Source organism: Halichoerus grypus, chromosome 14, assembly GCF_964656455.1.
Source record: "Halichoerus grypus chromosome 14, mHalGry1.hap1.1, whole genome shotgun sequence".
Taxonomy (NCBI): Eukaryota; Metazoa; Chordata; class Mammalia; order Carnivora; family Phocidae; genus Halichoerus; species Halichoerus grypus.
Window position 1 is genome coordinate 69,059,742 of NC_135725.1, and position 16,543 is coordinate 69,076,284.

The 16,543-nt window shown below is 40.3% G+C and overlaps 1 protein-coding gene across 10 annotated transcripts in view; it reads left to right on the top strand.

The window, feature by feature from the left end:
* Window positions 1-16,543, top strand: part of ZNF462 (zinc finger protein 462) — a 132,394-nt gene that overhangs the window by 36,835 nt on the left and 79,016 nt on the right. For all 10 annotated transcript variants that reach the window (XR_004917067.2, XR_013443789.1, XR_013443790.1 and 7 more), the window contains one exon: window positions 15,955-16,204. Coding sequence is in view for 7 of the 10 variants with exons in the window: in XM_036091404.2 (XP_035947297.2) it covers window positions 15,985-16,204 (220 nt within the window). In the remaining 3 variants the exon portion in view is untranslated. The remainder of the gene's footprint in view (window positions 1-15,954; window positions 16,205-16,543) is intronic.

The window sequence follows — 16,543 nt, forward strand, 5'->3', positions numbered from 1 at the left end:
TTTCCTTGTACAAATGCATTGCTAGCATTTTCACAACAATGCTAAGTAATTATAATCCTTGTCTGGTTTTTAACTGGAATTCTTTTAATGTTTTATCATTAAGCATGATGCTGAGTTGTGTGTATGTATCCATATATTATCTTACTAAACCATTTTTATTAGAAATGGATCCTGAATTTCATCAAATGCTGTCTAGCCCGTTCTGTATTGATCAAATTATTTTTTCTACTTTGACTGCTTAATGTAGTGCAGTATAGATTTTCTGGTATTGAAATACTGCCTTCCTGCAGTGAATCTCGCTTGATCATAGAGTTATATTCCTTTAATGTGCCCTTGGGTTTTATTTGAATTCTTGCCTCAGTATTTATATATATATTGGTTGCTTTTATTAACATTATGATTATTGTTTTGAGGTAAGCTTTGCTATCTGTGTTACACTAGCTTTGGAAATACATTGATGAAACTCTTAATGCTTTAGACTTTGGACCAATTTCAGAAATATCTGATTTACTGATTCTTTGAAGGCTCTCTGGTGATTGGGTTGGCTCTTTGTCTCTTTCCTAGTCTTCCATTGGTATGGTTTCTTCTTGGATTAATTTTGGTGATACATGTTTCTAGACAATCATCCATTACTTTTAGGTTTATAAATATTACTGAGTTGCACATAGAAATTTCTAAATATAGTTTATTTTTATCTTCATTTACGTTTGTGAATATTTTCTGCTTCTTATCCTTAATTCTCTGTATTTGTGGCCCCTCCCCCCCACACCTTTTCTTTTATTAGGCTAGCTAGAGATTTTTATTTAATACGGTATTAGATTTTTTTTTTACTGTGGTTACTTGGTCAGTTTTATTGTTTTTTGATTTTCTAACCCCTGATTTTCTATCTTAATCTTAATTAAATCCTTCCACTTTTCTTCCTTTTTCTTTTTACTTGTGTTGGATGTTTAATTCATTTAGTATTATTTCTTTCTTTTATTTAGTATCATTTCTTGATTTTTATAAGAATTATTTCTTCTTGATTAGCAATTTTCATAGAGCTATGAAATTTCCTCTAAGTACAGCTTTTACTAAATTGTGTGTTTTATATACGTAACATTTTAAAAGTCACATTCTATAGTTGAGTTTTCATTTCTGGTTAATCCGGAAATTGTTGAGGAGAATGTTAGACAGAATTTTCCAAGTGTTTGGAATTTTTTGTCATTCCCCCCCCCCACCAAGTTTTATTGCATTATAAGTAAAAGTGATGGACTTTTTTTCTATTTGTAATTTATTATCTGCTAATTATGACATGATAGACTCCTGTAAACCTCCATGGGCATTTGAAAATCTTTGTAATGTCCCACAGTTGCTTGAAATGAAAATGTGTTTTCTATACCTAGGATATAGAATTTGAAATGTATCCCTTAACTGAATTCTGACTATTAATTCTTTTCTTAGTTGGCTTTCCTCATTTAATCTATTAAGTGCTTATGTCTATTTCTTCTTTTATTTGTTGCGATTTTTTTCCTTTATTTGGTGATGTTAGGGGGCGTAAATATTCATGATAAATCTTCATTGTGGATTGTACTCTTTTTCATTAAGTGTTCATCTTTCAACTTTTATAATTATAATTTATTTTCCTTTATATTGTGAAAATTTTCTGCTTCTTATCCTTAATTTTCTTTAAAAATTAAAGGTAAGCCTAAAAGCTTTTTTGTGAGTTTAACTTTGAATAATATTAATCATGATCTCTACTTTTTCTTTTCTTGATGTATCTTTTACATTATTACAACTTTCAAACTTTTTTGTCTTTTTACTATGTGTGTCTCTTATACACCAAATGGAATTAGAGTTTGTCTTTGAATCTACTCTGGGGATATTTTCCATGGGAGGATTTATCCAGATTGCCTTTACTGATATAACATATACACTTGATTCTAATTAATTTCATTACTAGTATATTTCTGTGCAATGTCCTTTGTCCTCGTCTTTTACTACATGGTCTGTGTTGATTAAAAAAATTAAAAGCACTGAGGGTTCTAGAGGGGAGGGGGTTGGGTGGATGGGTTAGCCTGGTGATGGGTATTGAGGAGGGCACGTTCTGCATGGAGCACTGGGTGTTATGCACAAACAATGAATCATGGAACACTATATCTAAAACTAATGATGTAATGTATGGGGATTAACATAACAATAAAAAAAAATTTAAAAAAAAATTAAAAGCTACATTGTCTGTTTTAATTTTTATTACTAATTAAATTTTTGACTTTAATGTGCTTTATACCTTTATCTGGGGATTTATTAACTTCAGAAGGAAGCAATATCTAGTATTTTTTTTTATGGTCTACTATGAGAGCTGAGAATTTTCCTCCCACTTGTATTTATCCTCTAATGCCTACCTCTTTGTTTCTGTTATTATGCTTAAGGATTTTTCCCAATTCTACGCAATTTATTGTTATTCTATGGGGTAATTTATTGTTATTATAATTATTACATTGAAGGGTTTATAATCTTGTTTTGCAATTATTATGAATTATTCAGTCTTAGTTCTAGATGAAAGAGGATTCAGTGTTCACATCTGTTTACCTCTACATTCCATATTCTTGAGATCTCAATTTTGAATCTTCTCTTGGTTGGATATCTTCCATCATTGAGTAGATATTGAAGGAGAGTTATTAGTAAGTGCAGCATCCCTTGACTCTGCTGATTGGAAAATGCTTTCTTATTACTTGTATACATGGTTGCAGAGTTAGTTGGGAACTTGAATACTAAAAATGCTCCTCTCTTTCTCAAGCCTCTGTAGACATCCCTTCACTGCTTTTTGTCACTGAATGTTTCTGTGAAGAAAAAGTCCTGAATTTCCCCCCTGTAATTGACTAATTTAAAAATATCTCAATTTTATGGTATTTAGTGTTTATTCTTGAAATTCTGTAACTTTACCAATATGTCTCAATCTGATGATTCTCTGTTATATTTTCCCGAAACATCAGATATTTCTTTATTTCAACAAAATTATTTCCTATCACAGATTTGAGCATATTTTGTTTTGCTCTGTTTTGTTTTGCTGTCTACTTCTAGAATACCTTTTATCTTATGTTGGATCTCTGTTTTTTCAAACCTTCTTATCTGTCATCTTCTCTACCTGCTTTCATCTGCTTGTCCTTTTCCTCTGCATTTTGTGCAGTTTTTTGAAGACTGTTTTCCACATCATCAACTTTGTTTTTGGTTTGTGGATTTTGTCTCTTACTACTTTAATATATTTATTAGTTCTGCAATGATATTATTTTTGTTGTCAGTTTCTTTCTTCAACTGCCAGCTCCCCTTTCATCTCATTCTGATGTCTTATCATCTTATGTTTGATCTCTTCTTTCATAGGATCTCTGTTAATTGTTGTATGTAATTTTCTTCTGCATCCTGTTCTTTCAAAATAGATTATTCATTGGTCTTTTCCATACCGTTTCTTTCTATCACCTTTTTTTTTTTTTTTTTTAACCTGAGTTCATTTTTTCTAATTTATCTCTGGTTGGGACATAACTATCAGAACTTGCTCTTGGCCCCCAAACTAGGGAGGGTAGTATCTCTTTAAATTTTCTCCTTGAGTCCTGCTCAATTCTGCTTTCAGAGCCTGAGTTTGGGTCTTGATGCGTTGTCTTAACTTCTGTGCCCTTTGAGCAGTCTACCATGGTCCCGTGGTTAGGTTCCTAGGCAAGACACAGTTGATGAATTTTATCTCTGAACTCTGTGTTTCTAAGTCCTGCTTTTGATTTGAGGGCCCCATTGGTCTGTTGCTTTGGTGTTGCCAAACTTGTTTCCCCTTTGTTTTATGTTGTCCTCCTTCTTTTCCTTCAGCCAAGGCTTTGTTTGCAGTTTGAGACAATTAGCCACCATTTTTTTCTGGGAGTCCCTTGGTTAGCTTAAAGCACATATCCTTCCTTTGAGGGATTTCCAAACACATCTGTGTTTTCAGATGTTGATTCTTACTTCAGATTTAGCTCTGCACTCTAGCTTTGGTGAGATAATCAAATAACCACTCCAAGTTTGGAGGTGTTTCCTAATAAGATTTTGTTGATCACGAAAGCCTCCTGTCATGGAAGAATCTCGGGTTTTGAGGATTTACCCAGCTCTTAGTATTTTCTGGATAAAATACTCTTAATTCTTTCCTTTGTGGATTGCCACATCCCACTTTACAAATATCAAGGACACCATGTCATTGAACTGTTCTGAAGTTTTTAAGGGAGATGAATATCAATACGAGCATTGTATTGGCCACAATATTCACTGTTTCAAAGACAGGAACTCTGCCTTTTATGAGTGTGCTCTCCATAGTTTCTGATGCTGGATTCTTCAACTTAGTGTTTTCCCATTAACTGCTAAATAAGAAGTAAAATATTTGCAAACATTGGTCCTTTCTTAGGCTCTTTGAAGACTGCATAGCTATTATTGTAGTCATTCAATCAACAGCATTTAGAAGTAGGGTTCCCTGTACATTGGAGAAGGGGATTTACCATTGTAGCCCTAGTCTCAGGGACTGTTTCATAGGAGGGAAGATTTGAGCTTAATCTTAAGACGTGAGTGGATATCAGAATCTCCCTGAGGGCTTGTTAAAATACAGATTGCTGGGCCCTTTTGGACACATTAAGTCTGGAGAGGAACGTGAGAACTAACTAATTTCCACCAAATTCTTGGATGATGCTGAGGCTGCTGGTCTAGGAACCCCCCTTTGAGAATCATTGTCCTAAATGAGGGGGATTACTTGGACCATCAAAATGTAGGTAAAAGTATTCCATAGGGAGGAAAACATGAACAAACGTAGAGATCTCAGCATCTTCTTGATTTCTAAACCATTCTCTTCGTTACGATAAGGGACCCTTTGTAAGAGACCCTTATGGGGAATATTTGAAAAGTTAAAGATGGATTCCCAGCCTTTTGACTTTTTTGTATCCAATACATGAGTATAGATGTCTACTAGGAATATAGATAAATAGAAGATAAATACATATGTATATATGTATATGAGGTAAAATATTCCAAGCTGTGGTTGGTTTCAGAACACAATGTATAATTTGAAGTAAAACCTGGTATCAGCAATGTTCTGGAATTAATTGGTCCGAGCCACACACTAGATGTGCCACGAGGAGACTGGCTTCCTTGCCAGGCATTCGTCCAACTGACTGCTCTTCCCCTTCCCATTTTAAAAGAACTGACCCTGATATTTCCAGATACCCCTAAGACTCATTCAGCTGGCCTCTGCAGTGACTTTGTTGGCAGTGCACATTTTCCAGGAGAAACAAGACGGCGTTTCTCATGGGGTAGATTTGGCAGGCGTAAAGCTACTACATAACCTTGTTCCGATTCCATGAGGTTGGATTCTGAAGAAAGATAATTCAGTGTTATAGCTCTTGTTCTTCTGTGTATACCTTTGTCAGCAACTTTCAGTCTTCCAAATGTGTTTCCAAAGTAGGAACACACTGTTTGCATGCCTAAGAAGGTCTTTGAACAGTCACACTGCAGACGATGGATTTTGCACCTTTTCGGTTACTCTCCTGAGTGTAGAATTCAGAGCAGAGGAAACACGGGAGGTTATTCTGGAGTTGGCCTCCCCAGTGAAGAAAGGCTCTTGTTAGTGAGGATATATGGGGCATGGACTTTAAGTGTGAATAGCTGTTAATGAGCTGAATAACATTTATAGAGTGTCTTTACTGCTGATTTCCTTTCCCAAATTATGGAATTGGAAAGATTTTTTTTTTTTCCCGGCTTCAGAGAATTTGTGTTCTAGAAGCCCTGGGCAGGTTATTTTTCATGAGGCCTCAGTTTCCCTACCTAAAAAGTGAAGACATTGGACCAGGTTGATCTGCATGGTCTTTAAGATCTCCTCTCTAGTGGACATTATGAACGGATAGGTAATTAACTTTTAGAGTGAATTCTTCCATTTGACTTAAGGAAGGCACGAGTAATACATTGTTTCAATATTTTTCAGGGACGCAGAGGAGAGAAAATTCTGCTCCTACCTAATTCCGTTATACTTCCCTCCACTGAAAATGTTTATACAGTTTTGAGCTATAGGGGAGAATTTTTCCTCAGGCTTTCCAGAATCCTTGCAAACAAGAATTAAAAGGTTTTTGTGGAGGGAAGACAACCAAATCATCTCAAGAATAGCCCCAGGTGATGATGCCAGGTGTCACATCAGCTCAGGGAAACTTAATGGTGTTATAAATATATGGGTGGAATGATGCAGCCAGAGCACCTTCCCCATGGATGATGAGGAATAGGAAGATGGTCACTTACTCAAATACAAGGACAAGTGAAGACTTAGAATTCCTGGTACCCCAGTAGTTAGCTAATCATTATGATGTGGCTTCTTGAGTTTCATCAGTTGGAGTGGGGAGGAGTGTTGTATAACACTCAGTTTTGTTTTTCTGGTCATTGGAGGTTCTCTGGACTTGCTTAGGTTCCTAAATGTTTAGCTTTCAGTTGGTACCCCTGGCATGTCTTCTCCTGGGAAGCAGGCATGCATACACTCGTGCATACAGCAGTTCTCATCAGGACCACACCTGTGCTGGGCTCTGGGGGTATAAGAACCGAAAGGAGCCCATGGCTTGTCCTCTGAAGAGTGATTTTGAGTAGCCTGGGACCCCACCACTTTGAAAGAAGATAGTTTTACATATTGAAGAGGAGAATATGTGCATGATGTTTTCCTCAGAAATTTTAGTTGGAGGCCACATGTTAAGTGTAGAACTTGACCATTTTTAATGACATTGGCCCCTTACCCTCAAAGCCCATGCCTGGGACCATCAGCAGTGCAAGGGCCTTGTCACTAAAGAAAGATGGACCAGTCACTCACCTTAATCTTACATTTTTTCCTTGAAAAATTTTTAGTAAAATACCCAAATCAGAAAAATAAAACTAAAGACTCGTGATCTATGACCTGAAGACTAGGTCATTTAGAATTATAGAATCATAAAATCTTTGAGTTGAGAGAGAATTTGCTGATCATCTAGGTCAGAGATTCCCTGGCCAGGACCCCATGCAAGGACTAAAAAGGCAGGTGGGTTATATACGGAGACTGAAAATAACCCACAGACCGACCACTTGTGAAAAGGTTTCCAGCCTCTGCGCCATTGACATTTTGGACCAGATCATTCTGTCCACAGTTGTGGGGACTGTCCAGTGCTTTGTGGAATGTTCAGCCACATCCTTGGCCTCTACCCATTAGGTGCCAGTAGCACCCCAGTCTCTGGTTGTGAGAACCGAAAATGTCTTCAGAAACTCCCAAATATCCCTAACCTGGGTTTTTTTGGTGGTGGTGATGGTGGTGGTGGTGGAGTGGGGTGGTGGTGGTGGTGGAGTGGGGTGGTGGAGGGGTGGGCAAAATTGCTCCTGGTTGGGACCACCACTGCTCTATGCTAACATAGGGTTAGAAGAAGAATCTAATTCTCATGACCACTCTTTTTATGTTTGATTGGAATCTTCAGAAGCTCTGACTCATTCATTCATTCAACACATTTGCTGAACCCATTATGTGAACTGTCCCCAGTGCTGAAGATACCAATTTGAGTAGATAGGCATGGACTTGCTCCCAGAATGCTTATGTTTTAGAGGAAGACAGACCACAAATAGGCATCATGTCAACAGTGAAGGAAATAAAGCAGCGGAATGTGGTAGAGAGAAGGTGAGTGTGGTCAAGGTTGTGGAGAGGGGGCTCGATTTCAGGGGAGTCAAGGGGGTCAGCAAATGTTAGATGGAGTTGTCAGGGAATGCCTCTTAGAGGTTAGAACCTTTGAGCCCAGACTTCAATGATGAGGCATCAGCCATATAAAACTGCACATTTATTTGTCTCTGAATAGTAATAAAAGTAAAGGAGTGAATTAAGTCAGAAAAAAAGTCTTTCAGAGATGAGAAGGAAAACTTGTAAAACACTCCCTTTTTGTATAAAAAGGTTGACTATCATAATCTAATGTCTTCATTTAGCAAAATGTCCCAGTAAAGGCTTTGAAAGACTTGCTCAAGGTGAATGGGACAGGCAGAGTCGTCACATCTGCTGGAAACATTCTTTCACTTGCTGGATAGGCATTTCTGTATCCTTGTCATTTTTTCTTTTTCTTTTCTTTTCTTTCTTTCTTTCTTTTTTTTTAGAGCAACCCAATAGTAAATAAACTGAAAAAACTAAATTTGTTGGGCAAAAATGAGATTTATCATTAAGGGTTTACGGAATATGGGGCTTGGCGGAGTATAGAAGCATTCTAGTGTTTTCACATGGTGATAAGCTCTACTCTTGGGTTGGCAAACAAATGTCTTAACTTTCTGTGTAGAAGTTCTTGGGGTGCAGTGATTTTTAGGAGTAAACTTGCTGAACGTAGATTGGAGATTGCAAGAGAAAAGAAATTCCTTGCCTGTCATTTTTTTTTTAATTCCTAATTCTTGGGTATTTGCCAGTTCCATACATAAATATATACTGTGTTTTCCCTATTATAAGATTCTATTAGTTTGTTGGAACAACCAATGGATATGAATGGGCCAGGTGGTTAGCTTAATAAGGAGGAAGGCCAGCCTCTGATAGCTTCTGCTATAGGTGGAGGCCAGAGGAGAAAAGAAAAACAAACAAACAAACAAAAAACAGCCCACAGTCTCCTTGGGCAGAAGGATCTGAAAGTGTTCATGATCCACACAGCCCAGCCATTGTTTACCTTTCTAGAAAGGAGTCTGCTGAGGGCTTTCATCCTGACAGGGTAGTTAAATCAGGAACCAGGGTCTGGAGAAAGACAGACCCAAGTGCCAGGCTTGCGTAGTCAGTTTTGTCAGATAGAAGAAATGAGGCTGGAGAGGTCATCACAGCATTTGGATCTGGCCCTTGTGCGCCACTGATACGGGCAAACTTGGGATAATTCTCATCCAAAGGAAGTGACTTGCCTGAATTTTCTGAGCGAACCGTGTACAGAAGGCAATGTGCAAATGTCTGAGGGATTAGATTGGGATTTTTGTGGGCTTTTCCCCTAAATAAAAGAGTTCTCATAGCAAAACTTTCTTATCCTCTCCACAAGTCAACAGCCATACACCGTTTTTGGTTTTGTTTTGTTTTTTTCTGAGTGGTCATAGAGAACAAGGTAAATTGTTAAGATGGTTTCTGGATCCATTCACTGAAACTGTGGAATTTAGACTTTGTGTGTTTGGCCAGACCTGCACCAGGAACAGTTATGGCCGCGAAGACATGCCCAACGCCTGAGGTCAGTCGGGCTTTCAGACCCACAGAGGAGGTACTACTCGATGCATGAGTTGGTCTTTCGTGATGTGAAAGATGAGTTTCACTGGTAACTTCTGCTTACTCTGCGTCTCAATCAGTTCTGTAATGAAGACCCAGCGGCGTATCTGCAACTTCCCTTTAATTTTACAATTTTTATAATGAGGGTTCTTGTAGTGTGAAAGAGTCTGTAGAAACCCAGCCAGCATTCTGAAGAGTCTCTAAAGGAACACCGTGATTTTCTGTCTCTGCCGTTTGGGTGCGGATTGGCCCTCCAGGAGAGAAATAAGTTAATTTCTTGGTCTCAATGCTAGGGCAAGAATGGCTTCAAAGTTTCCATGGAACTTCCTCATGGGCCCATGACATTTCAGAGAATTCACTCAACACCAAGAATGCCTTTCCGTCATTTGAAAGAACAAGATGAGCTGGGATCTCATTTGTCACGGTTGCGTTTTGAGCATTTTAGTGTGAGGAGGCGTCTTGGTTTGTTTTATTTCTCAAGGAGAATATTGTCAGGACGCTTCTCAGAATTAGACTTATCTAGCCAACTGCAGGTTCCCCTTTCCAGACAATGAAGTCTAAAGCTACTGAGATACCACCCTGCTTCCTCCCTTTCTTTTCTAGTCCCTTCTCTCCTCTTTTATCTCCTTGTTCAAATCACACGCTTCCTTTTCTAAGGATAGGAGAGCTGGCAGGCTGCCGATTGGCTTGTTGGCCTCAATTAGCCTTATATCATTGCAAAGGAATGCATGAATTCTCCAGAAGGTATGTACTATCTCTTTCTGTGTTAGACACTCACTACCTGCTTTCATAACAGGTCACTCAGCCAGAACTGCTTCTTATTTACATATCTGACAGTTTTTTTAGTCACTTAGATTATATCCCTGGATGCTCATCTCATTTTAATGATGATCCCAAAGGCATCTGTTATGAAATACCACTCAACATGCCCTGTAACACTTGAAAACTTGATGCAGAACAAAGCTGAAACAAGAGATAACCTGAAAAGGACCATCTTTGGCCAGAAAGCGAGTGGGTTATTAATCTGTAGATTGCCTGCTTCAGACTTGTGCTGATGTGCAAGGTCCACAGATGGACCAGGCTGACCACATAGAACAGAGGTGATGCACATTGGCAGGACTCGGGGTCTCCTGGTATTTCTCTGCTAGTATTTAAATCTAGTCTCATATTGGGGGTTACATATGTGATTGCAAATTAATCCTTTCTCTTCTGAAAATTTGGTTTTGAAGAACAGCTGTGTCTCCCTTCTGAATTCCTTAATTATTTATCCTCCCTGATATGTTAAACCTTTCATTAGTGTGGTGAATTGCCAAGAGTACACAGAACTGCTTAGATCATGTAGCAAACAGTATAAACATTTGATAGGACATTTGAAGACACCACATGGCGAGCCAGGATCTATAGTGGTACTGAATGTTGTGGGCTCGATGGAGATAGCTTGTTGTCAGGAGTTCTTTGCTGGTTTATTTTGCTGGCTTATTTTATTTTTTTTTAACTAAACATGGGAGGAGTACATAAATCATTTGTGCTTGTTCAGAAGGGGCTGATTCTGCTCTGATAGACAGAGTCCCTGTCAAATTTGGAATGCACATGCTCATACCTGAGGTCAAATGAAATCAGTAAAATTAATTATTTCATAGAGAGAGAGAGAGAGTGATAGTCTTCGTTTGCATTTATCACCTTGATCCTGCAAATACTGTTCCTGTTCCTGAAAGGAAGTTTCACCTCAGTTTCTTCTCAGTCCAGTCCTGTTTGGAAAGATGCTTTAAATGATTTTTAAATTACTAGAACTGCCACTTTGACCGTGACAAGGATAAGTGATAAGTAGTGACATAGAACACCCCTTGCTGTCAGAGTAGCAACCCACATCCCCAAGTGGCTGAGTTAGTTGTTTTTCCCCCATTTTTCATCCTTGGCATGAAAATTCTTCTTTCCTCCCAATGGCAGTGCTGGGGCTTAGGGTTAGAAGTGCTAACCTCCTAACATGCCCCATAGCTCTTTGACCTCACCCTCTCGGCTCTTTCCGATCTGCAAATACATTCGTAGACTGATCTGCAGGTTCCTGATGTTTCTGTTTTTCTAGCTGAACTATTCCAGAGTTGATGCATTCCACTACCAGTCCTTGGATAATTGGTTTTTCCATTCACTGGAAAGTAAGAAAAGCACAAACAACAGGTGCTAACTAAAACCTTTTATTAGAATTGTGATTCAGGAGAACTGGGGAGCTCGGTGTCTTATAAATGAAACTAGGTTTCTGGAGTGGACAGAGGAAAAGCACCTTATGGTGTTTCTGGTTCTATTTCTCAAAGGCTTTGAAGGTTATAATTAGTTGCCGCTGAATCCCCGTGGCTGTGGCACTTCCCGGCTTTATTTCTGGTCTGCAGTCCTTCAGTCAGAGAACAGGTTCGATCTAGGCAAGGCCTGTATGTTTTAATTCGGGCACTTCCTGGAGACAGTTGGGACTTTGACTTGAAGACCATGTTTATGCAAGCCTGGAGAACCGTGCTCGCCAAGCTGCCCTGGGCGAGGGTTGATGGTGGCCAGGTGGTGAGAACACTGTGAACCATCAAGGGTGCCTCCCCCTCTCCAGGTACGTCTGGGCTGTGAGCGGGAGAAGGACATGCCATGACGCTGCACATCGCCCCCTTTCACCTTCACTGCGGCATCATGCTCCCTGGGATCCTGAGCACAGAAAGTGGGTGTGCAGGTGGTGTAAACGAGAGAGCAGCCTGTGTCCATCATCTCCCTCTCCCCTTTCGCCTGTGTATATTCCAGATCTTGAGCAAGATCTCTCTGGCTTGTCTTTGACTATGTCTTCAAGAGCTTGTCAGATGTGGAGAATTGGATTTAGGGTTTCTCATCAAAACCCCACCTTTGGAAATCCCCAAACTAGAAATGGAAACGGAACACACCAGCAACGGGTAATAAGTGGTACTGAAGAGCAGTGAATACTTCGAATCGTCTTGGGGTTTCGTGCGTGTTAGGAGGACTGACCACGTTCGGCACTAGGGCTTTAGAGAAGAATCCATATTCACGGAGCAGGTCTCCTCGTGGGTGGTGTTTAGAGTCTAGTCCTTGATGCCTATTTGACCTTGAGGGCCCTGGGAATACTGCCTGGGGGAGGGGTGGTAGGAGATGGGGGTGATTGTTTGATTTGTAGACTCACCCGATGACCTTCTGAAATAGCATTTCTTTTTAGTTAGTTCTAAAGCTTCCTCTTCTGCTTTTGATTTTGCTGATTGGGTCAGTGGGGGGAAAGGGGGCGGAGGTATTGCAAATCTCATTATGACAGTATTTTTAAATGAAGTAAGTAGATATAAGATCAAGGCTTTTAGCCTTAAATCATAATTTTGGAGCAGATCAGTGTCTAGCTGAGTCTTTGAGTGTTGCTGCTCTCTCTGGGTGGATGAAGCAGTCAGATATGCAGAGCTTCTTTCTCCTCTTTTTCCTCGTTGTGAGTTTCTCAGAGGATTACCATCTGCTGTGAAAACCTACTCTGGTTGATGGATGGGTCATCCTCCAGTCCGGCTTTCTTTGTCTCCTGTCCTCCCCCATTCCTTTCTTCTCCTCCCGCTCTTACTTCTTCCACGTGTGCGCGTCCTCGGTCTCATAAACACATTGAGTTTCTGTTTCTTTGATTGTTTAGGCCATGCTGGAAATTTGTTTTCCTCTTCTGTCAGCGTCTTCAGGAGAAATGTGTACACAAAGGCAAAATGGCTTTCCAAGGAGGCTCTGTCCTCCTTTACGTGCTTGGTGCCGACATCAAATTGAAGGCCATTCAGCTGTACCTGACGCTGGTTCTCTCAGCAGCCTGGAGATTAACCTCTTCTAAGGCTCTGAGCTATTTTTGAGGTAGAGACTGCAACAACATTAAAGCTAGAACCCATTAGGAAATCACTTTCATCATCTCTTCTTTTTCCAAATCAGTGGGGTTTGGTTTTTTTTTTTTTCTGATCTCATGACCCTTTAATCTCCTTTGTAGCAGAACAAGGAGACTGTTGGTTTGTGTTTGCATCCAGCGAAGTTCGAATCCTTGATAACAGCTTCCGAAGACACCAAGATATTAGAGAACTGCATAGAGAGATGAATTTCATGTCTGGGTGGATGACTTAATGCTGAAGGTGCCCTGCTTTCCTTGTGCAGAACCATAATTTTTGTTGATGTTGTGCAAACCAGGCTCAAAATTTCCAAAAGACACACAGCAGAAAGCCTTTTGTTGCATTATTTCTAAAGGCTTGAAGTTTTGAAGGGAAGAGATTTTGTTTTCCTCTCGGGCTACACAATGGAGCTTTCAGAGAACCTCTTTTAAAAGGAATAGCTACAGCCTTTGTGTTGAAGGGTGTGTCTGTTGGCAGGGTCTGCTCATGCAGACAGACTGGCTGGTGATTAACAAAGGTCATTAGACTTTGGAATCTGGCAAGCAGAGTCGGATGGTATGTCTTCTGTGTGTGGAAGGACGACTCCCAAGAAGCCAAGGCATTCTGGAGGTCCCCCCAGCCCACCCCCAAATCCTGCTGTAGAACAGGGTCTGGTCCAGGATCGTCCTGCAATAACCAGTTAGCTCTGCTGGGACTAACGAACAGGCTTATCAATCATGGGATAAAAGAACCTTCGGAGATCTTGGTGAATGACATTTAAGGAGGAGAAAGGTGCTGCTTTTCGGAAAGCAATGAAAACAGTTCATTCTTTGTTGAGGAGAAGAGCATAGGAGGAGCCCAGCCTGTTCTTCTACTGCTCATTTCTGATTGTCAGCCTAGCAGAATCCCAGAGAAGCCATGTTGTGCACGGAAGAGAAGCTCCGAGCTAAAATGGCTGCTCCTAAAGCTCAGAGGACTAGGGCAGCTTAGTGAGTCTTAGAGCTTCAGTGACGCAGGGGCTCCTATCTCTTGAAAGTGTGATAAACACATTCAGCAGAGCTGTGGCTTGTTTGGCTGAGATGAAAGGGCTAGGCTTGGGGGATGGGGAGTGCACACTGGATGATCTGCTTTTTTCTGTGAAGTGTTCTAAATGCAGGAGTCGTCTGCACCATGGAAAAATTTGTTTTCAGGTCTAATGGACTGTGCGAAAGGAGAAGTGGGGTGGGGCCTCGGTGACTGCTGTAATTTGATCCAGAGCTGATAGCAACCTCTTCCACACAATTTGGGTTGGTGCTTAGGCATAAAAGCTTGTGTATCTCGAATATTGAGACTTCGTTAGCTGAAAAGACTCTGGTGCACAGTTCAGTGTTTATTGGAAAAGGATAAATTGCTGGGTGAAAGAAGAGGAGGTACATATCTGTGTCTCACTCTGCAAGCTCAGTCTGTCCAGAGCTGGACTTGCCAGAAGTTATTTTAGCAGGCTATCAGCAGCAGCATTCTTTCATAGAAAATCCGCCCGCAATGGCTCCTTTCTCTACATTTGACATATTACTCGACTTTGTTCCTCCTGCAGAAACAATTTACCCTTTGCCATAAAAAGTATTGAAAGTTGCTGTACAATGAAAGTATAGAGAGATTTGGCTTCAGCTTTAGTTCTTGGACATCTGGTTCTAGATTACAGTGACTCAGTAGAGTTTGTGGTGAGCTCAATGAAGTAACTCACTGATTAAGATAATAACCGGGTATCTCAACTCAAGATGTGTATTGCGATGGGACAGACTACACCTTCTAATACATTCTTAACGGCTTAATGGTGAGCCTCTCCATTGAGTTAGTGGGAAGCTATCTGTGTCTCTCAATCACCTAGTGAAGAACAGAGTGAAGGTACCTGGGCAAGTTTTGCTTTTACCCCAGGTTTATGGCTCTTGGCAGGCAAGTATACACTTCACGTTTGTGAAGGAGAGACGTAGGAAAAGAGAGAGTCACAACTTAGAAGCCCCTCTTCAAAACTGTGTCTGTTATCTTAATGTAAACCAAGGTACCAAGGTGCAACTTTAAACTAGAAACCGGATTGTCATCTGAAGTTGGTGGTTGGAGAATCTCGTGAGAAATAGTTTATGACCTAATTAGATTGGAGAAGCTGTTAGGTTATAATTGGTAGGTAGTAAAAAGCAAAATAACCATTTAGCTTATGAAACACATACACACATGCACGCACGCGCGCGCACACACACACACACAACTAAACTGTTTGGGGAAAGGAGGAAAGAAGCGTACCCCAATATCAGTTAAGATATTAGAATAATAAAAGGCAAAATAAAAGCTCTCTCTACCACCAGTGCAAGATTCAGTACTATTTCACCATTTGGGGATGAAACATCAAAGTTCTCATATTAAAACCGCTAATGATGATTGAAATTTGTCCTTTTTTCTGTACAGACATCCTCTTTACTTCTGAGAAGGTTCTAGTTAAAAAAAAAAAAAAAAATTGGGTCCAAGCCAGAATCAAAGTCAATATCGACTTAACAAAAAATTTAAATTCAGTCAAGAAACTCAGAAACTACTAAAACTTTTGAACTGTTATGGGTCTCCTTGACCAGTGGCATTTGGAGATGTATTTATATCAAACTGGAAAATGTTTATCTGGGCCCCCCCCCCTTCTTTGAAGTTAGGAACTCAAGGACACTATCCCTAGTATGTCTGGTTGCGTTTCTCTGGCCGGTGTTCCAACTGGCAAAGTTCAGTGAGAGAAATCTGCCGATACTAGACATTTTTCTGTTAATGGACTTGTAGCCCTGTCGACTTGGGATGTGCAGCCAGGGCAGTTCTTCAGACGGTGTGTTCTGACTTCTGTCACAGGTTCCTAATGTGAGAAGGTAGGCCCAGATCATGGAGGTGCTGCAGTGTGATGGCTGTGACTTCAGAGCCCCATCTTACGAAGACCTCAAGGCGCACATTCAGGATGTCCACACGGCATTTCTGCAGCCAACTGATGTTGCTGAAGACAATGCTAATGAGCCACGATCCGGGTCCATGAATGCCAGTAATCAGACAGAGGTGGAGTATTCTTCTATAAAGGACGAATTTGCGATCGCAGAGGATTTATCAGGTAAATCTTCACCGATTCTTGGCGTATCTGATACGTCCTATCACTCTCCTCTAGTTTTAGCCTGTAGCTGTGGGCCTTGGTGTGTGTGGCTTCTTCAGAGTTTCTTGCTCTCTGCGAGCCATCTTTGCGGTTTGGGCGTCATGTCTCTCTTCTTGAGTGTCCTACGTTATTGTCCTTTCGGCTTCCTTATGTCTCTTAGTTTCCTTTCAATTTGGAGAACGGGACAGTATCTTGCAGAATTCTGGGATGAATGTCGCAGTGTGTGAAACGCATTTTTTTATAGCTGTAGGGCACATTAGTGGAGATGAGGTGAGTATCGTTCCTAAAGCTGAATGCTGC